The sequence below is a fragment of the Penicillium pulvis genome (assembly GCF_028828015.1).
Source record: "Penicillium pulvis strain IBT 33274 chromosome Unknown scaffold_8_segment0_segment0, whole genome shotgun sequence".
Classification (NCBI taxonomy): Eukaryota; Fungi; Ascomycota; class Eurotiomycetes; order Eurotiales; family Aspergillaceae; genus Penicillium; species Penicillium pulvis.
In genome coordinates, this window is record NW_026643080.1 from 4844840 (window position 1) to 4864436 (window position 19597).

General features: G+C 48.7%; 10 protein-coding genes across 10 annotated transcripts; 5 read left to right on the forward strand and 5 right to left on the reverse strand.

The window, feature by feature from the left end:
- Positions 1-933: 933 nt before the first annotated feature.
- On the forward strand, positions 934-4146 carry N7503_011240 (putative plasma membrane H(+)ATPase; the record flags this gene model as incomplete). The annotated part of the gene is made up of 4 exons (XM_057070786.1): positions 934-1336; positions 1387-1610; positions 1678-2379; positions 2440-4146. The coding sequence occupies 4 exons, from the start codon at positions 934-936 to the stop codon at positions 4144-4146; spliced, it is 3036 nt and encodes a 1011-aa protein (XP_056917397.1).
- Positions 4147-5378: 1232 nt separating this feature from the next.
- On the forward strand, positions 5379-5781 carry N7503_011241 (uncharacterized protein; the record flags this gene model as incomplete). The annotated part of the gene is made up of 2 exons (XM_057070787.1): positions 5379-5456; positions 5527-5781. The coding sequence occupies 2 exons, from the start codon at positions 5379-5381 to the stop codon at positions 5779-5781; spliced, it is 333 nt and encodes a 110-aa protein (XP_056917398.1).
- Positions 5782-6146: 365 nt separating this feature from the next.
- On the reverse strand, positions 6147-8141 carry N7503_011242 (glycoside hydrolase family 18 protein; the record flags this gene model as incomplete). Its single annotated transcript, XM_057070788.1, has 5 exons — positions 6147-7623; positions 7674-7801; positions 7857-7870; positions 7920-7982; positions 8033-8141. The coding sequence occupies 5 exons, from the start codon at positions 8139-8141 to the stop codon at positions 6147-6149; spliced, it is 1791 nt and encodes a 596-aa protein (XP_056917399.1).
- A 747-nt stretch (positions 8142-8888) lies between these two features.
- Positions 8889-9648, reverse strand: N7503_011243 (uncharacterized protein; the record flags this gene model as incomplete). Its single annotated transcript, XM_057070789.1, has 2 exons — positions 8889-9139; positions 9192-9648. 2 exons carry the CDS (start codon positions 9646-9648, stop codon positions 8889-8891), a joined length of 708 nt encoding a protein of 235 aa, XP_056917400.1.
- A 283-nt stretch (positions 9649-9931) lies between these two features.
- Positions 9932-11548, reverse strand: N7503_011244 (uncharacterized protein; the record flags this gene model as incomplete). The annotated part of the gene is made up of 3 exons (XM_057070790.1): positions 9932-10221; positions 10274-11367; positions 11418-11548. 3 exons carry the CDS (start codon positions 11546-11548, stop codon positions 9932-9934), a joined length of 1515 nt encoding a protein of 504 aa, XP_056917401.1.
- Positions 11549-11829: 281 nt separating this feature from the next.
- On the forward strand, positions 11830-14170 carry N7503_011245 (uncharacterized protein; the record flags this gene model as incomplete). The annotated part of the gene is made up of 6 exons (XM_057070791.1): positions 11830-11990; positions 12060-12178; positions 12230-12564; positions 12616-12696; positions 12750-13594; positions 13645-14170. 6 exons carry the CDS (start codon positions 11830-11832, stop codon positions 14168-14170), a joined length of 2067 nt encoding a protein of 688 aa, XP_056917402.1.
- Positions 14171-14584: 414 nt separating this feature from the next.
- Positions 14585-15581, forward strand: N7503_011246 (CE1 family esterase; the record flags this gene model as incomplete). Its single annotated transcript, XM_057070792.1, has 2 exons — positions 14585-14872; positions 14967-15581. The coding sequence occupies 2 exons, from the start codon at positions 14585-14587 to the stop codon at positions 15579-15581; spliced, it is 903 nt and encodes a 300-aa protein (XP_056917403.1).
- Positions 15582-15795: 214 nt separating this feature from the next.
- On the forward strand, positions 15796-16883 carry N7503_011247 (alpha/beta fold hydrolase; the record flags this gene model as incomplete). Its single annotated transcript, XM_057070793.1, has 2 exons — positions 15796-16119; positions 16167-16883. The coding sequence occupies 2 exons, from the start codon at positions 15796-15798 to the stop codon at positions 16881-16883; spliced, it is 1041 nt and encodes a 346-aa protein (XP_056917404.1).
- Positions 16884-17002: 119 nt separating this feature from the next.
- On the reverse strand, positions 17003-18165 carry N7503_011248 (uncharacterized protein; the record flags this gene model as incomplete). The annotated part of the gene is made up of 3 exons (XM_057070794.1): positions 17003-17600; positions 17691-18030; positions 18126-18165. 3 exons carry the CDS (start codon positions 18163-18165, stop codon positions 17003-17005), a joined length of 978 nt encoding a protein of 325 aa, XP_056917405.1.
- Positions 18166-18461: 296 nt separating this feature from the next.
- On the reverse strand, positions 18462-19563 carry N7503_011249 (PQ-loop repeat-containing protein). The gene is made up of 4 exons (XM_057070795.1): positions 19433-19563; positions 19246-19365; positions 18978-19187; positions 18462-18906 (listed from the first exon to the last, which is right to left on the reverse strand). Exons 1-4 carry the CDS (start codon positions 19474-19476, stop codon positions 18492-18494), a joined length of 789 nt encoding a protein of 262 aa, XP_056917406.1. The 5' UTR covers positions 19477-19563; the 3' UTR covers positions 18462-18491.
- Positions 19564-19597: the final 34 nt, after the last annotated feature.

Sequence of the window (19597 nt, forward strand, 5' to 3'; positions counted from 1 at the left end):
TAGGCATCAGTGCAGTTCGAAAGCCGAGAAATATTTGAGTGCCAGCGGGACCTATCATACACATGACACGGAAGGCTGAGCAAATACCTGATCTGGATCGGCTATTATTTTTTTCGTTTAAATACCGATCCGAGGCTTCAAGCTGGCCCAAATACCGTCTTGTTCAGCTTATATGAATTATGTTCAGTGACTAGACCTGGGCTTCTTGCTGTGGGGACTCAAGTCGAAATAGCCCCGAAGCTCCGAGGACTGGCCAATGGTGCGGAAGAGACCGGGTACGCTAAAGGGTGATCTACCCGCCATCTCCACTCTAACGGTGTACAAGCTTCTTGTTTTGTATTTATGCCGGTCAAAAGCTTAAACAATGTTCCACATTTCGCGGATGGAACGCTTTCGCATTTCCACGGGGAAAAGACTAGTTAAGCTCCCCACTGGTGCATTGTACAGTTTTCCATGGCTATAGGAACGGCCCGCCGCTAAGAAGGTTCGACCGGATAGCTCTACCCACGGTTTCGTATGTCAAGGCCTGTCAGGGGTACTATGATATGTCGGATGTCAGTGCAGAAAATATCTCTTCTAGCTTTGGCGACGTCAGCATGATTGACTGAGTGAGGAAAAAGCGAAAATCTCTCGTAGCAAACCTGGAAGCCTGCAAGCTGTTCCTTCTTGTAAGCTTCGAAGGAGAAACAATCCCTAATACTCCCAGTAGCCTGGCCTTGCTGATTAGTTCTTGTGTGGGTTGATGTGCTGAGGGACAGGAAGTGTTTCCCCTCTCGTTTGTATCGTTTGTGTCAACGCTCGTCGTTGCAAAGCAATTTTGCTTCTGCCGGAAGCTTCCATCCTCCTAATTTTCTCCGTATTGCACCTGGCCATCTCTCGCTTTTCACCAGGCTTCATCCATCCTTTCCACCCTCATCACTTCAAACTACTAACATGGCAAGTCAAGGCGATGCCGAGCGAGCCGAAGGCCGTCGTGGCTCCCGCATCTCCAGGGCCTCTTTAAAGGAGGACTATGCTCAACTGGACGAGTACGGAAAGCTCGTCAAGTATGTGTCGACCTTCCAGAGCGCCGATGCCAACCTGGAATATCAGGGTGATTTCATAGAGAAACGCATCTGGTATATGCCATGGAAGAAGCGCAAGGTCCGTGTCAAGTCAGTCGAAGAAACGGCTGGCTTATACCCTGACGACTGGCTCATTACCGATATTCGCGAGGGTCTATCCACTGAGGAAGCGAACAATCGCCGTCGCCGCTCAGGCTGGAATGAATTGGTCTCGGAGAAAGAGAATCCCATTGCTAAGATTCTGTCCTACTTCCGCGGCCCCATTCTTTACGGTTCGTGCTTCCTACACCTCATGGCATGAAATTCGCTAATATTATTGAAGTCATGGAGCTGGCGGTGCTGCTGGCTGCTGGTCTAGATGACTGGGTTGACTTCGGTGTCATCATCGGAATCCTTGCTCTGAATGCTACTGTCGGTTGGTACCAAGAGAAGCAAGCCGCTGATGTGGTTGCCAGTCTGAAAGGTGATATTGCCATGCGAGCAATCGTGATACGAGACAACACCCAACAGGAGATCCTGGCACGTGAACTGGTTCCAGGAGACGTGGTGTGTCATTCTTCTTGCAAAATTCACTTTAGAGGCAGTTTTTAAGTTGCTAATACACCATTGTCAGATCATCGTGGGCGAAGGTCAAGTCATCCCAGCTGATGCCAAGGTTATTTGTGACTTCAGTGACCCGCACGGCTGGGAGGAGTTTAACCAATTGCAAGAGCAAGGCATGCTTGGTGGTGGGTCTGAGTCGGATGATGATGAACCCAAGGAGGGTGAGGCCGAAGGCAAAGAGGTTACAGGTGGAAACAGTGAGGACACTGCAGCCGATAACCACAAGCACAAAACTCGTCGTCGCGGCTATCCCATTCTTGCCTGTGATCACTCCGCAATTACGGGCGAGTCTCTCGCCGTGGACCGTTACATGGGTGACATGATCTTCTATACAACCGGCTGTAAGCGTGGCAAGGCTTATGCCGTAGTCCAGACCGGTGCAAAGACTTCCTTTGTCGGCCGTACGGCGACTATGGTGGCCTCTGCTAAGGGCGCAGGTCACTTTGAACTCGTCATGGACAATATCGGAACATCTCTGTTATTTCTCGTAATGACTTGGATTCTTGCTGCGTGGATTGGTGGATTCTTCCGCCACATCCCAATCGCTTCACCCGGACAACAGACACTGCTTCACTACACTCTATCCTTGCTTATTATCGGGGTGCCTGTTGGTCTTCCTGTCGTCACCACCACGACCATGGCCGTGGGTGCTGCCTACTTGGCAAGGAAGAAAGCAATTGTGCAGAAGTTGACCGCCATCGAGTCTTTGGCCGTACGTACACCACCCCATTGAAGTCAAACAATGGCTGAATGTATGCTAATCAGTATTTAGGGTGTGGATATCCTCTGCTCCGACAAGACAGGAACTCTGACAGCCAATAAACTCAGTATCCGTGATCCCTACGTGGCCGAAGGCGTAGATGTGGACTGGATGTTCGCAGTCGCTGTGCTTGCATCTTCGCATAACATTGAGTCGTTGGACCCCATCGACAAAGTCACCGTTCTGTCACTCCGCCAGTATCCCAAAGCGCGAGAGATCTTACGTCGTGGCTGGAAAACCGAAAAGTTTACGCCATTTGACCCGGTCTCTAAACGCATTGTGACTGTCGCTACATGCGAGGGAACTCGATATACTTGCACGAAGGGAGCTCCAAAAGCAGTGTTGGCGCTCACGAACTGCTCGCCACAAGTCTCGGATCACTACAAGGAAAAAGCACAGGAGTTTGCCCATCGTGGCTTTCGCTCACTCGGCGTGGCTGTTCAAAAAGAAGGCGAAGAATGGATGCTTTTAGGAATGCTGCCTATGTTCGACCCTCCTCGTGAGGACACAGCTCAGACAATTAGTGAAGCACAGAACCTAGGTATCAGTGTCAAGATGCTCACGGGCGATGCCATCGCTATTGCTAAAGAGACCTGCAAGATGCTGGCTCTGGGCACCAAGGTGTATAACTCGGATAGGCTGATTCACGGTGGTCTGAGCGGCGCTATGGCTAGTGATCTGGTTGAGAAAGCAGATGGATTTGCTGAAGTGTTCCCTGAGCACAAGTATCAAGTGGTGCAAATGCTCCAGGAACGAGGTCATCTGACCGCAATGACTGGCGACGGTGTGAACGATGCGCCGTCACTCAAGAAAGCGGATTGTGGAATCGCTGTTGAAGGTGCATCGGAAGCAGCACAGTCGGCATCGGATATTGTGTTCCTCGAACCTGGCCTTTCAACGATCATCGACTCCATCAAGGTCGCAAGACAGATCTTCCACCGCATGAAAGCGTACATTCAGTATCGGATTGCGCTTTGCTTGCATTTAGAAATCTACCTGGTGACCGCGATGATCATCTTGAACGAAAGTATTCGTGTGGAGCTTATCGTCTTCCTGGCTTTATTCGCCGACCTTGCAACCGTCGCAGTGGCATACGACCATGCCTCGTTCGAACTACGTCCTGTGGAATGGCAACTCCCGAAGATCTGGTTTATCTCCTCAATTCTTGGCCTGCTTCTTGCCTTGGGTACCTGGGTTGTTCGTGGCAGTATGTTCCTCAAGTCGGGGGGCATCATCCAGAATTGGGGTTCTATTCAAGAAGTCCTATTCCTGGAGGTCGCACTTACAGAGAACTGGCTTATCTTTGTGACTCGTGGTATTGACACCTGGCCATCTCTACAATTAGTCTCCGCTATCCTAGGTGTGGACATTCTCGCAACAATCTTCTGTCTGTTCGGATGGTTCACAAATCAGGATATGAAGACGGACCCTCCCGATTCCTTTGTCGAAACCAGGAATGGATGGACTGATATTGTGACGGTCGTCCGTATCTGGGGCTACTCGCTCGGCGTAGAGATTGTAATTGCCCTTGTCTACTTCATCCTCAACAGAATTAAATGGCTCGACGAGCTCGGTCGCCAGAAGCGCAGCAAGGGTGAAATCAAGATCGAGAGCTTGCTCGGTCATCTATCCCGCTTGAATGTTGAGTACGAAGAACCTGGTAGGCCCCCAGGCCGATACCATTTGGCTACAAGCAAGGAGGAGGAGGAAATGGAGTGAAGGGCCGGAAAGGGGTAAGAACGGATAGTAATGAGCGTGCCTGGATTCCATTGCGGTGGGCTGCTATGTCAAGAGATTATCAATATCCCTTGCATTCCCTACTAATCAGGGTCTGAGGAGGTTTCATGTGCAATGATTAATGTTTTTATGGCTGTAAGACGGGGAATGGCGGAGTATGGTTCCATGATGCTTTTTTATCCAGTATGTCGCTGTCTATTTTCTCTTTTTTACTTTGATCAGATGCAGAAAAAAACTCCTATTATTTTCCAGATTTTGGGAATCTGCAATGTCCGAATAAGTTACTTCGCGCCAAATGACTTTCCGTAATTGTCGAAGCACTCAAGGATACAAGGGCTTACGAATTGCTTACGCTTGGCAGACGCCACGTTGAATAGAATACTGTAGGTACTAGTGACTCGCTACGTCCAAAACAAAAAGGCCACACTGTATCCTTCTATTCTACATCAAACCGAGTGGCATGAACGTTGAGCTTGGGCCCTTTAATCCAAGTATGGGCTTCACGATGCTAGTTGTATAAACATACCCAATTATAATGCCTCGACTCCATAGCATTCATCCACAGCCTTAAGCCATTCTGACTTCATAATTCTTAACGCGAGATTTCAGTGACAGTTCGTACTGTAGCGCCCTCGAGATGAAACTAGCTAGCCTTGCGCAGGCCAAGCCTCCGTAAGCCACCAATAGTTCCAGCAGCCTCGGGCGCTTGGAAACGCCGAAACTGTACCTGAACTAAATTATGGAGGGGTTTTTTGGGGGCCTTCTCGATACACTCTTCCAAGGTTATTTCCAACATTGTCTAGTGAGTGTCAAAGGGGCTCTGTTCGCTGGAGGCCGTATTTGACCTAACCGTGCAGAAGCGGGGCAAAGACCAAGCCTAAACTAATAGATACGCATTGGAGGATCCTGCAGCGTATTATGTTGGTACCTTTGCCCACGCGAAGAGCTTGGCGGCGGATGCACTAGGATGCATGTGTGGAAAAACAAAACATCTCTAAGGTTGTATGATTGTCCGGAGGTACGTAAGCCTTCGCTCTACGAGAAATATATAACTGCCCGGATGGTGAGAACATCTCCGACCTCCTATTTTGATATATCTTGTCCAGGAATATATTCAAGAGCCAACTTCAGTAAGTGTGGGTATTTTCTTGGTTCAGGAAAAATCAATAATTCAGGTGCTAACGTGCAAGATTGGATCTAGGAAACAAATCATCATGAAGTATTTTACTACCTTGGTCCTCGCCCTCGCCTCAGTGGCTTCTGCCGACTGGGCCCTTTACTGTGGGGATTCCGTAAGTTCAACGAAGCCCAAACATTTAGACTTTACTTCAAGCTACAGCCACTGACTCATCGTGAAACTAGTGCACCGATGGTACCCTCGTTGCGTCCGGCTCAACTGCCGATTTATCATGCACAAGCCTTGGCGGTACATATGATTACTGCTACATTTTGGCAGACTCCATCTACTATGTGGACTGGTGGAAAGCGATCTTCACTGAGAACATTGACTGCGTTATCTCTGGTGTTGCTGGAGGTCGCGAGAGTAAGGGGTTATTCAATGGCTCGTGTACAGAGGCTGGGTCCTGGAAAAGTTACAAAGTGACTGTGAATGCCTAGGCTTACCCATGTATGCCTGGACGAATTGGCTTGGCTGGGCAAGTAAAATCATGTGAAATGTCAAAGACGATGAGTAATATTTTGAGACATCCATATATAGCATCACTGGAGATATTATGAATTGGGGTATCAAGGAAGGTTGGGTACATAAGAAAGAGTGAAATCCAGTGAGCAGTCCATGTGATATAAACGAGTGGAAGTAATGCTCATTGTCCTTGATGTAGATCAGTCAATATCTCGTGGAGACTGTTTGCTTTCCTTATGTCTTTGGGGACAAGTATCCTTCTGGGCCAACAATTTGTCAAGTCCTGAGTCTGGTTGGCTTGGTGTGTTCCAATTGAAGCACCGATTCTTCCAAGGGATGCTTAGTTGTATCCAATACGCTTCGCACGACGGAGGTTCTTGGTCAAACCGTGAGTTAGACCCTCAACGACGCCATTGGCCTGTTTGAGACCATCCAAGAGACCAAAGAGATCCGAGCTGATAAGGTCACTCTTGGCTGGCTTATTTGTGCTGTTGCTGTCGTCATCATCATCATCGTCATCGTCATTTGACTGGTCGATAGGAGTAAGGTCGGGATCAGCAAGATCATCAGGGTCGACCACGGAGGGCCTGGTAGTAGTGGCCGGTTTCGGCGCAGGCTCAGTTGTAGTCGGTTTAGGAGCAACTTCGGGCTTGGTCGTGGTATTTGGCTTGGGAGCGGGCTCAGTCGTAGTCGGTTTGGGAGCGGGCTCAGTCGTAGTCGGCTTAGTGGTAGTCGGTTTGGGAGCAGGCTCAGTAGTTGTCGGCTTGTCAGCAGTCGGCTTCGGAGCGGGCTCAGTCGTAGTCGGCTTAGGAGCAACTTCGGGCTTGGTCGTGGTAGTCGCCTTCGTAGTCGGCTTATTGGCGGGCTTCGCGATAGTCGTCTCTGGCTCTGACTTCGTAGCGGATTCGGTAGGCTTCGCCTTGGTGGTAGGTTTGGTGGCGCTGGTAGTCGAGGCGGTAGTAGCTTTCGGTTTTTCAGGCCCACCGGATAAGGAGCCAGATCCAGAGGAGGAGGAAGAGGAGGACGAGGAGCCGGGTGCATTGGAAGATTGCGAGGTATTCGGTGAGTTAGTGGACGTTGGTGCAGACGCCGTGGCCGACGCCGGGTTGGACGACGACGACGAACCGGAATTCGGACCACCAAGCGCCTTGCGCACACCATCAATGAACCCCTGGTTCGCATATGCCTGAGTCGTATCCCACATCATTACACCACCGAAGCTTTCGAACTTCTTCGAGTATTCGATCACATCGGCCAATTTGCTGACAGGTATGTAGCCAGTGCTGGCGGCAGTCGTATCGGCTGGCACGCCCAAAATTACCTTAACATTCTTATTCTGTGACACGGTCTTGGCCCAGTTGTCCCATTCTTCGAAGTTGTACTTGGAGTTCGTGCTATCCGTGTCGAAGTTGTTTACGCCGCAGAAGTTGTTGTAGAACTGAACCCACACCGCGTCGATGGAGACGGGGCCGTTCAAGATATCCTTGTCCGCAGCATCGGGGTACGGGCACTGGGGGGCGGCCGTGAGGAAGTACTGCTTGCCAGTCTCCTTGTCCATCAGGGATCGCAGCTCGTTGGCAAAAGGGGCCATGTTTGTGACACTGGCCTCAAAGTCGAAATCGAAGCCATCCAAAACGGCGCTGCCAAAAGGCCGCAAAGCCTCAGAGCCATCTTTCTGGGGTCCAAAAGTGTCCCAGATGAGCTGTGCGCCAGCTTTGGCGTCCGCCTCCGACTTGAAGCCACCTTCGCTGTACGTTGCGCCACCGATGGACAAGAGGATGGTTTTGCCTTTGTCCTGGCATGTTTGGATATCCTGGCTATTGGATGTTAGTCTGGCAGGGATGCCAGCATTCAAATTATCACTCACCCAATCTGAGGGCAGTTCTTCAACTGTGTTCCCGGGAACACATCACAGTCCTGACTGGTGACGGAGAAGTCGACCTCTGGGACTCCACCGGGTCCGTTGACCATCATGTCGAATGCGATTGGGATGACCTAGTTGTTTCCATTAGTTTTGTTTCCCCTCCAGTCCAGCCTAAATCTCCCGTACATCAATATTGTCATCTAAACTCCGGTTAGCCAGTGACCCATAAGATTGCTCAAGATTACTCACTTTCGCAATAATGTGCCAGCGGCTGCTGCACTTCGCCGCCTTTCCCTTGCAACGAGTTTTGTCCTTTGTAAATCATTTAGCCAAACTCTTCCTTCCAATTTGGCTAAACCTACCCCAGTAGACAACAATATTGCTGTCCGAGTCCAAGTCAAGCTTGGCCTGCACTGCGCCCAAAGAAGCCAGCAAAACTGACCAGGGCAGATACGCTTGAGACCGGCGCATCTTATCGGGAGTTCAATATCAAGAATGGAAACGAAAAAGAAATTAAGTATTAAAGGTCGAATTACTATGAAAAAAGAATGGAAGGGATATGAACCCAAAGAAAGCACAAAAGACCAAGATCACACGAGCCGTTGAACGGCTCAACGCCTAGGCATAGCTTATATAGATCTTGCTGAGGTATTTTGCTTTCCATTGCATACCATAGACAATAACAAACATCGCTCCCTTGTACGTCATTGGGGCTCCGCGTCCGTGGTATGGTCGGCTCTCCACGCCAGCAACCAGATTGACAACTTCCGGACTCCACCTGAATAAGGCGCCCTGCAAGCAATAATTGCGGCAATATTTAGCTCCCATTTGTGATTCGTCTGTTGTAATTTCCCAGCAAGCTGGGATGCATTCCAATCGTGTTGTCAGGGGGTCTGGTGGGCCTCCAGGAATGTATCCCGATACTCGGCAACAATTATCGAGGCGGCAATACGATCTAGGCCAAGAAAACTAGGAAAAATAAATCAGAAACGTAAAATGGTTGACGTGTCCAGGGACAATGCAAAGATTCTCTGCATATTGAATTTTAACCTCATCACTGTGCTAGCGCCGTCAATTTCGGCAAGAATTTCGAATGGTCAAAATTCCAACCATTACGCACATACTCCTTGTCTACTATCTTATAACAGACATGGATTTATGATCAATAGTAGCGTACATGGCTAAGTCCTGGAAACAAGGTTGACCCCAGAAATTAGATCATGTAACCAAAGGCTCGCGAATCAGAAAATGGTGCACCATAGGCTCCAATCCCCCATACTGGGAATAGTCAGTAGACACTGTCTCTACTAACTTAAACCCAAGATTAAGATACAATTTCAATGCGGCCGGCTCAGACATAACATAGGTCTTTAATTTATACTGATCAGCAATTTGCAACCCACTTTCAACAAGCATGGTTCCAACACCCCGTCGCCAGAAAGAAGGGTCCGTGGTCAAATAATCAAGCGCTAGCGAGGGATGTTAGCCAAGGCATTCACACCGTCAAGTGCTTTTACTTACTAAGGAATGGACCATCTCGCGTGACCCGCTCATCAGCCTCCTCGAGCGGTGCACTTCTGTAATTCATCTCTTCCCCTGACTTTAGACCGATGGGACGACCGTATCTTGTGTATGCTTGAGACAGCTTTTCGAAAACAGCGCGCTCATCAGGTGTGGCCTCAGCTACTTGCGCTTCTTGCCAGACCTCATCCTTTGCTAGATGGGAAGGCAGCAGCCACCGTGCATACCCGACCACTTGTCCGCTCGCGACATCAACCACTTTTTGATGTCGCTTGATATCTCGACCGTTGATGAGGTTCCAGGGAACACGGTCGATAGCCTTGGTGATTATCTCTTCAGGGAGAACATTATCTTCCCATTGCTTCACCCAATGAGCATCTGTGAGACGGGCGCCCATCATTGTGGTAGCAAGGCCCGGAGCATCTGCCGGGAAACAGGGCTGAACAGCAAATGCCATTTTGGATGAAGAAAAAAAGAAGGATCAAAAGGGACTACGCAAGATAGAAATATTTGACCTTCGCTCTCACTCGAGGTTTTTAAAAAAATCCTTGGTTAAGATTTGAGACGACTGGTAAGCAGGAAGCCAAGTGTCCTATACTTATCAGCCGCTAGCGAAGGATTACAACGATAGAGGATTCGCCGATCGTTTTTTGGCGCAAATTTTCAGGCTGCCATTTTAATAATACGAGATAGTAGCGAGTCATTTCTGCATAAGTAAATTGAATAGGTTGAGAACTTCTCTAAAGCACATATCGGAACTCCTCGTTCTGCAGATCTGTCAAGTTCTCGTCAATTGAGTGCATATGCTGTTGACCGGAACCTGCTCTGAATCTCTTGTCCCTCTTTGCGTTTTCTCTACGCAAGTAAGCCCAACTAATAGCAGCAGTCACCACAACTCCACATAGACAGACAAAGCTGCCTATAAACCCAGCACGATACAAAGGTCCCGGGGAGGCACCGAAAATGAGTGGCCCGATAATGTTGCCAATACAATAACCAACAAATGTGGATGCACTGGTGGTTGCTTTTTCTGCTGGATGTTAGCCAAGTTTAGATCATCGTGGGAAAGGTGAAAAACTTACTGGTATGGCCAGCGATGTTGGACGCAACCAGTGAGACGGCCAATCCACCAGCGGCAACCTGGACAGCGATCAAGAAAATTCCAGCAAATAGAAGACCCTTATTGCTGCGAGGTCCTAGCCAGCAGATCAAAGTACCAGCAATGGAGATAAGAGCGCATATTATTATGCAAAGGTAGCGAGTACCATTGCACTTTCGTGTCACGTAACCGACAAGCAATATGGATAGTGCGGTGATAGCACCGATCGGACATGTCAATGCCAGCGAGTCAAAGTGGCTGAAGCCAAACCCATTAATGACGATAGTTCCGAAAGTACCAATTGCACCAGAAGGCACTCCTGTCAAGAGAATGATAAGGGTGCAGCTGTATGTCTTGAAGTCTCGAAAGGTCTCGAGGAACTGGGCTTTATCAAATTGACGGCTGATTGTGCCTGCTTGGTTGCGCTCAAGTCGGCTAAGAGCAATCTGGCGTTCATTCTCATTGAGTCCTTTTGTTGTGATAGGACTGTCTGGCAAGCAGAAAAACAAGACAATTGCCCAGGCGGTGGTGATAGCGCCAAGGACTAGGAACATGGGTTTCCATGAGACGAGGGATCCATGGATTTGGCCAAGTCCGTAGTTAATCAAAGGCGAGATAGTAGTGGCCACCCCAACACAGCAGTACCAAAGTCCGGTACGCAAGGCCTGCTCATCACGAGTCCACCAGAAGGTGACTAAGACAGTGAATGTTGGTGCGACAGCGGACTCGAGAAGGCCGAGCACGAGTCGATTGACCATGATGCCAGCATAGTTGGAGCAACCGGCAGTTGACATGACTACTATTCCCCATAGAAACGTTGCCCCTGAAATAACGCGTGATAGTGGGAAGTGTTGCGCCAGATACATCATGGGGTATGTGCCCACCAAGTAGCCAATATAGAAAATCATCGAAGCATTGGAGTACCGTCGATTGTTGGTTATAGCTGTACCATCTGCTTCATATCCTACGATAGTGGTCAAACCGAGATCATCGTTGAAGTTGAACTGTGTGGCGGCACTCATGATGCCTTTGTCGTAGCTCTGCAGCATATATGTGAACATCATAAGGGGAACGATCCTGTTAAGTCAGTATAGGTACCTGTCAAGAAAGGCACAGTGGGGAAATACCATAAATCGAGCTTGCGAACCAGTCGTCTCTCTTCTCCGGGTGAGAAGGGATCAACATTCTTATTCATTTCATCCACCTTCTCCACCTCTTCGAGGTTGAGCTTCTCGACGCGTCTGATGGAGTCATCCATGTTCAAAATGGGATTTTATTCAAGTGCCCAGTAGGAGTAGCATCATAGGGCCGTAACAGACAGCTCCAAGGTATTTATATGTAGCATTCCATTGTGATAAAGCTCGATCATAATTATTGACTTTTCCCCAGATCCCCGGATTTGCATTGGTGCAAGCTGAAGATAATTGCCGAAATTACCGAATGGGCCGGTAGGGAGGCCCCACACATAAAGCAATCATGTCTTCCCGATCTCTTGGCCGCGGCAATTCTCTCCTCCACTCCACGTTTGTGATCCACAAAATGGACGATTCCGGTAAAAGGACCGGTCGACGATCTCGTGTCGCATGCAAACCATGTAATCAACGCAAGATTCGCTGTGATGTGACGCAGATCGGTCCACCATGCACAAACTGCCAGCATGAGACGGCTGTATGTGAGATTCTTCCGCGCAAAAAGCATCGGTGAGTGGAGCTGTCTATTCCTGGTCTGTGCTTTGATATACTGATCTAAGATAGACCGCGTATGTCAAGGGTAGCAATCGCCGGAACGGAAGAGACACAAACAATTGCCCATTCAGGCGATAAGACAACGGATGCGACCACGGACACGGACGGCGTTCTACCTGATGATAGTGCCTGCTCTTATATTGGTAGGTTCTCGTCTTCTTTGTATCGAGGGTACTCTTACTGATATTCTCCAGGTGATACGCGTGGTCCAAGGCAGTCTGTATATGAGTTGTGTCATCCAGGGGTGCCACAAGAGGCCCATCAATCACCCGCCAGCATTGAACCAGGCAAGATCTCAGGGACAGGCACGAATCTTCGACCACATGAGATAGAGTATATTCGACATGAAGGAGGATTTGCGACCATACCAACGGATGTCTGTGATGAACTCATAAGATGCTATTTTCATCATGTACATTTCTTCCAGCCCGTGGTGGAAGCACCATCATTCCTCAATGAGTATGTACAGAATGGAACAAATAACATCAGCCCTGTTTTGTTCTGGAGTATGCTTCTTGCAGCGACCAATGTGAGTCTGCCAAATCCTAAACTCAGATACTAGTCACTAATGACTTATCAGTATGCTGATATCGAAGTTTTGCAACGGGCGGGATTTGAATCTCGGAAAGCTATGAAGAGGGCAATGTACAGAAGAGCCAAGGTATGTCACGTTGACATATGAAGAAACGATGTAGCCACTAATTCTCTCTCTAGGCTTTCTACGACGTTGACCGCCGCACAGATAAACTTGTCCTCATTCGATCAGTTCTTCTAATGAGCTTCTGGTATACAGATGCCCAGGATCATACGGGGGCGTCACACTGGATTGGAATCGCCATCACCCTGGCCCAAGGAATCGGTATACATCGCTGTAGCACCTCTCAAACAAGAAATAACCACCCATCATCGTCTGAGCACCAACGCCTTACTCGTCGTCTTTGGTGGACGTGTCTACTCCGAGATCGATGGATATCCTTGGCCAAAGGCCGACCTATGCGAATTCATGATGAAGATTGTGACGCACTTTTCCCTTGCCCAGATGATGTATTGCACGAATTGCAGCTTGTTTCTGCGGAGGCCCGGCAGAGATTCATTCCTCCAGATCTAGACTGCCTTGCTGAAATGTGGGTAAGGCTCGTTAGGACGAGCTTTGTGCTTGGCCGCATTTTACGGGCTCATTACAGACTTAAAGCTCCTAAGGCAAGTGTTGAAGAGATTGATGGGTTGGCTGCAGAACTGCTAGGATGCCACCAAAGTGAGCCAACGGTGATGTACGCCGCAAGTGATACTGTTCGTAATCACGAATATCACCTCCAGGTCTTTTACCAGTTTGTTCATTCCTGCCCTGTGTTTGTTTCTTATCTAACATATGCCAGAGCGAGTGTGACTGTACTCTATCGGCCGTATATTTTGAATTCACCTTCATCGTTTCCGGAAAACTCGTCAGCCACCTGGCAGAAAATAGCGCAGAATCGGGCACGAGAGGCTGCCTCAATTACAAACCAGACCCTTGAAAAGATGATTGAGCTAGATCTCGTCAAGTCTATCAAGCCCATGTTGTAAGTATTTGCCCTTGGCCTGAGGCTCAATAACTGACATTATGTTTTAGCATCACATCCTTGATTCCTGCCATGCAAATCCATCTATTCGACTGCAAATCCAGCAGCTTACTTCAAGCCAACCTGGCGAAGAATAGGCTCAATCTCTGCCTGTTATTTCTAGAAAGTTTGCGCGATACTTATTGGAGCGCCGGTGTTATGTATCGACTGTTCGATCGTGCACAAGCTATTTTGATCAATCACAACAACAATGGAGCTCAGGGCCTAAATACTCCCAAAAGGACTACTCCTCTCAATGCCAGGAATCAGATTGGGCAAGAAGATAATAATGGTTCCACAACAGAGATAATGACACCCAATCTTGCACAGTATATGCCGAATGGTGCTGGCACTGGTGCACTTGGTGCGGAAGACATTACTGGCGGATTTGATACCCATTACTCTGCAGATTTTGATGCTCTTGAGCAATTACTCAGCCCTGGTTTTGCATTGTCAGACCAATCGCAAGGACTATTCACAGGTTTTCCCGGAAATGGGATGGATGGAGAGCTACCGCTGAACCTGTATAATATGTGATTCAATAAAACAGCCCTTGCTCATCACCATGTATTCAATCTCAATAATCATCGTCCTAGTGGCTAATAATACCGGCCCCACCATCTGTAAGCCCCCTTGCATAAGCATCAGTCGGGCATCTGAACATTTACCCGGGATAGTACCTCTCACTCTTGTTAGATTGCAAAGAAATTCTCCGGCAATCCGGCAAGAGCAGCGTGGCAGCCGGCATACCATGATCTAGTACTACGTAAGCGAACTATATCTTGTACAAAGAATGTTCTGCGGGGAAAAGCTGGGGTAGTGCATGTGTAACCCGAGCGCATGGTGCAGCAGGCCTGAGAGCGAAGGGGCAAAGCACATATAAGTCAGATATGGTAGGTCATATTCTCTATCTGTTTTATTTTGCAATCTAGCAAAGTAGTAATTTCCGTCATGGCACCTTCTTACATCGGGATACTTCTTCTAGGAGTTACAGCTGCGGCGGCTACACTATGTGGAGGCATACAGCTTCCATCAGGGCAATCCAGAGGTGGTCTCTTTAACGTGTCAATCAAAAGTGACGGTATAGATCGCAGCTTTCTGATCTCTATTCCACCGGAGTATCATTCCCATATTCCGAATCCCGTCATTGTGTCATACCATGGAGGTGACCGGACTGCCGAAAGTCAATTGCAGCTTGACCAACTGACCAATCCTGAGTTCAACACCAAGGATATTGTTGTATATCCCCAGGGTATAGATGTAGGAAAGAAACCACCCTTCAAATTGATTTCGTTACTATCAAAGTCTTTCTCTCTGACCTTTGTGGACACAGAACAAATGGCAAGGCGTCCCAGGCGTCACAACCAATGATATTAAGTTCACAAGAGACATCTTGGACCAAATAACTTCGCAATATTGTATCGATACCACCCGTATCTGGACGACAGGCAAATCTGACGGTGGTGGCTTCTGCAACGTACTCGCGTGTGACCCCGAGATGTCTTCCCGCTTCGCGGCCTTTGCTCCCGTATCCGGTGCTTATTATGTTGACACATTACCTTGTCTACCATCGACAGTACGAATGCCCTGCAAGGCGTCACGAACAAATATTCCTTTACTAGCATTCCACGGTGGAAACGACACAACCATTTCGTACTGGGGTGGTGAACGGAAAGACGAGTGCTTGCCAACTATTCCGCACTTCATTCAACAATGGGCCGCACGAGATCAGCTGAGCAGCCGACGAAACAAAACGCTTGCATTTGCGTCTGACACTGTCATTTACTCTTTTGGTCGGGGATTGGTGGGGTTGGTATATGATTCGGTGATAGGTCATGACTGGCCCAGCACTGTGCCCAATTCAGATAATCAGCAAGCTGGTCACCATGTGGCCAGTTTCAATGCCACTCCCATCATTCTTGCCTTTTTTGATCGACATAGTTTGTGAGGGGGCGGCAATACTTCGGTCAATTTGGAACAAGCATGAACAAGCATGGAAGGTGGGGGCGTGGGGCGGTTAATTCGTTAATTATCTCGGCTCAATCGGTTGCGAGCAGACAACCCGGTTCATTTGTCCATACAACCATTTCCAAGAACCAATACTTTTATAAGAGATTCTAAGTTTATTGCTGCGCGACTGTATCATCTTCATACAGTGAAAAATGGCAGCTGTTCAAACTGGAGATGGCCATGAGCCTCGCTTCTCTCTTCCCCCTAGCACACCCCTCTCAAGCAAAACAGAATTGGTGATCGGTGGGCTTAAAATCTATATATATGGATTAAAAGAGGTCAATGCGAGTCAGTCAAGTGAACAGACGGGGGAGGTTGCTGTTCTGTACATGGCACACAACCGTACCCGAACCTACCGCGTCATGGAAGACATGGCACATGAAATCCTTCATCGGTATCGGACAGACAAGCGCAAGAGCGGGCCAATTGGGCTGATTGCTGTAACCATGAATATGCGAAACCATGGAGATCGCGAGGTAAATACAGGCCCCTTTCCATGTGTTTCGTTATTAATACCCAACAGGTTGACCCTCAAGCAAACAAGACCTGGAAGAATGGCAACGAGAATCATGCGTATGTCCCGATCCTCATGCTCAGGAATATTAACATGAATGCTAAATTCGCTAGTATGGATCTGGTATCCATGATCTCCGGATCCGCACAGGATTTCAAATTGGTGTTGGATTACCTTCCAACCTATTTTCCTCAGTTCACTCGATTTTACAACATCATGTTCGGGGTATCTCTCGGCGGACACACAGCGTGGCGTATCGCCTCATTGACATCACCAGGTCAATTCCACGCGTACGCCATGGTTGTCGGCTGTCCAAGCATATCAACTCTTCTTCTGAGCCGTCTGGGTATCGACCCGACTATTGGGAACAGTCCCGGAAAGCCATTCGATTATGAGAAACTCCGTCAGGCAATGAACTCAACACAACAAAAGCGATGGCCACGTGCTTTAGCAGAGATTGTGAATCAAGATGATCAGCAAGTCACAGACGAATTTCCCACTGATGTGCCGCTGCTTTTGTGTAACGGGAAGTATGACAAGCTGGTTCCAGCGAAGTATACGGCGGCTTGGGTGGAAGAACGACAGAAGCGATTAGGTGACAAGCAAGATATTACATTTTTTGTACAGGACAATACGGGGCATAGTTGCACTAAGGAGATGGTGGCAATGACGGCTGAGTGGCTGCGAGACATTCTCCCTTCTAGCTCTCCGCAGCCAGTCCTATAACTTGAATAAAGCATTTCCAAGGTTGGAAGTCTGGTTTTGTCCTAGTACAGTATTCATTCATCGCTTTCGTATTTACCTGTCGATGTAGACACAGCTTTTAATCTAATATTTTGATATTTTCATCGAGGGATACCAATGACCCGCTGAATAGCCTCCTCGTTGTCCATGGCAGGGTCAATAACACCAGCCACCTTAAGCACATCTACAACACCCTTGATGACGTCGCGGTCAACACCACGAGTGCTATCGGTGAACTTGACATCTTTCAGCCACTCCGTAGCATCCTCCTCGATATAAGTGCAGCCAAGCTCGCCAGTACCCAAAAGCTTGACCACCTGAGCGGTATCAGCCTCGAATTCCTTGATTCCGAGGTCCAGAGCCTGGAACAGCTGTGTAAGGCGGTCATCATTTGCAGGGTCGGGGAAAAGTGCTGTCGATGAGACCATCATCCATGAGGGCCAGGGAGTAAAGATCTCGCCGATGTTCTTGAGCGGTGGGTTGGGCTTCTCCGCTGTCGGGTGGAAGTAGGGCTTTGTTGTGAAGTGCTCCCACATGAAGAATTCGGCCGTGGGGTTGGGTGCTTGCTCCGGCTTGGCCTCGTCAAGGCCAGTCACTCCGTTCCGCAGGGAACCGAAGGGTCCAAGAGGGACAGATGTCAAGGAGTCAGATTTCCATCCTTGCTGTTGGGCGAGGACGAAGGACATGATGTGAGAGCCACTAGTAAGACGATGTTAGAAGTTATCCTTATGACCGCAGTTTCGCTATAAAAGCTGTTTGTTCAAAACAAGCGTGAATAGTGTTGCTCACCTTCCAAGACGGCTCACTCCGACTCTTGAGTCCTGTAGGTCCGACACTCCGTTGATCTCGCTGCGGTTGCGACCTGTGACAATTGCCCATCGCAGAGGATTGTCGACCCAGTGTCCGATGACCTTGTATCCACCATCTCCGGCGCTTTGTGCCTGCTGCTTACCGGCCAAGCCGGCAACCCAGCCCTCGGTCAAACCGATACCAATGTCAATCTCATTGCCGCGCAGCGATGTGATCATATGACCAGTTCCAGAAGGGAATGGAGTAAGAGCAATCTTGAAAGGAAGAGATGCGACGGCCTTGGAGCGCAGTGCAAGGTGAAGAGGGGTCAAGTAGTGCTCTATTCAATGTAGAAGAGGTGTTAGTACATCTTGCTCGGATAGCTATTGGCCGTTTCGGGGACTTTGAAGCTTTAAACTAATAACAAGGACGTACCAGGCACATAGCCGATGCGAATAGTAGATACAGAAGCCATTTTGTAGATTTTACCGGCAGCTGACGTAGTAATCGCTGTAGAGGAGGATCGTTGGCCGCGATTAAAGAAAGTCGAAGTCAATCGCGGGGCAGCTCGCATTCCATCATTTCCCGAACCGGCGCTTGCGGGGCAGACGCGACAGGGCAATACATTCACATAATGGCACATCTACTATAACAAGATCATTTTAAAAGTAAAGAAGAGTGCATTATTAACGTCGTTTCATTGAATTATTACAGATCTATGATCGCTATGGTTTGAGTGGATCTCCACTATCTATCTACAGGAATTATTTGTCGCAAAACAACAAAAAAAGCATCAAGTCTTCAGGTCATGCGAATATCTTTCTCGCCGGCGCCCCAGCGCTCTTCCTGCTCCTGGGAGCTGCCTGCGGCCCGCACGGAGTTCCGAGTGAACATCCAGTATTGCAAGCCCAGGTAGCAATCACAGACGCACTGGAACATACCGCAGAGCTTGAATGCCCAGGGGATAGTCTCCGTACTGCAGAAGAAAAAGCTCATCTTCATCGAGTCACCAATCAACCACGAGGCCAGGACAGAGATACGGAATCCTTTACAGGAGCCAGAGCGGTGATTGGCCAGGATTTGTGGGATGGGGAGAATGGCCTCGACGGCGAGACCGACGCAGCCCAGCAGGCTGATGTAGGAGGGGGAGTCGGAGATCGGGGTGATGTGAAGCACAAACAGAACAGCGACGAAGTAGGAGAGGAACATCCAGTACCTAAAGCACAATGGGTCAGTATTTCCAGCTATATGCGTCCGGGTTTTCTGTCGCAGATGCTCAAAACTTACGGCTTTGTGCTCCTCCACTGCCAAAAGTCATACGGCCGTGTGAAGCCGTTGTTGCCGCTGCTAAATGGTGTATGTTCAATACCGTTCTTCGCTCCGGTGGCAGGTCGGTTGTCCAGTGCAACCTTGAGCAGTGCCGATTGCACTACAACCATAACCATGGCCTGCGCCAAAAGGGCTTTGGAGTAATACTCTCCGAACCAATAAAAGACCCTAGTATCAAGGTCAGTCATAGTATGCGATATGCCTAAATCTAAACATGAAGTCTCACTTTAAGATTGACGCGACCAGCATAATCAGAGGAATGTCCAATGAGAAACCCGCCGAGTTCCTCGAGCGGTGGATGCTTAGGATCTGGTCGAGGTAAGAGGTGACGGGAGACGAGATGAGACTATAAGAGAATATGATTAGCATTCGCATTCATCTAGAGCCACAATATGGGATTGGTTCCAACATACAAAACAGGAGCGGCATAGTCAATTGCCAGTTGAATGAGATACATGTTGCCGGTGAAGATGTTCCGTGTTGTCCGGAGGGTATACAAAGCGACTGATTGGCGTGATTGTTCGTTTATCTTTGGATATGGGTCGTTTCTGGTAGGAATCGATGAATATGTATAAGCT

What these genes read in the sequence shown, in the direction of transcription:
- N7503_011249 (XM_057070795.1), bottom strand. Translation starts at nt 19,476, where the DNA reads ATGTATCTCATTCAACTGGCAATTGACTATGCCGCTCCTGTTTT. An exon ending in GACTATGCCGCTCCTGTTTT is followed by an intron (nt 19,366 to 19,432) that starts GTATGTTGGAAC and finishes ATTCTCTTATAG; the next exon opens with TCTCATCTCGTCTCCCGTCA. An exon ending in CAGTGGAGGAGCACAAAGCC is followed by an intron (nt 18,907 to 18,977) that starts GTAAGTTTTGAG and finishes ATTGTGCTTTAG; the next exon opens with GTACTGGATGTTCCTCTCCT.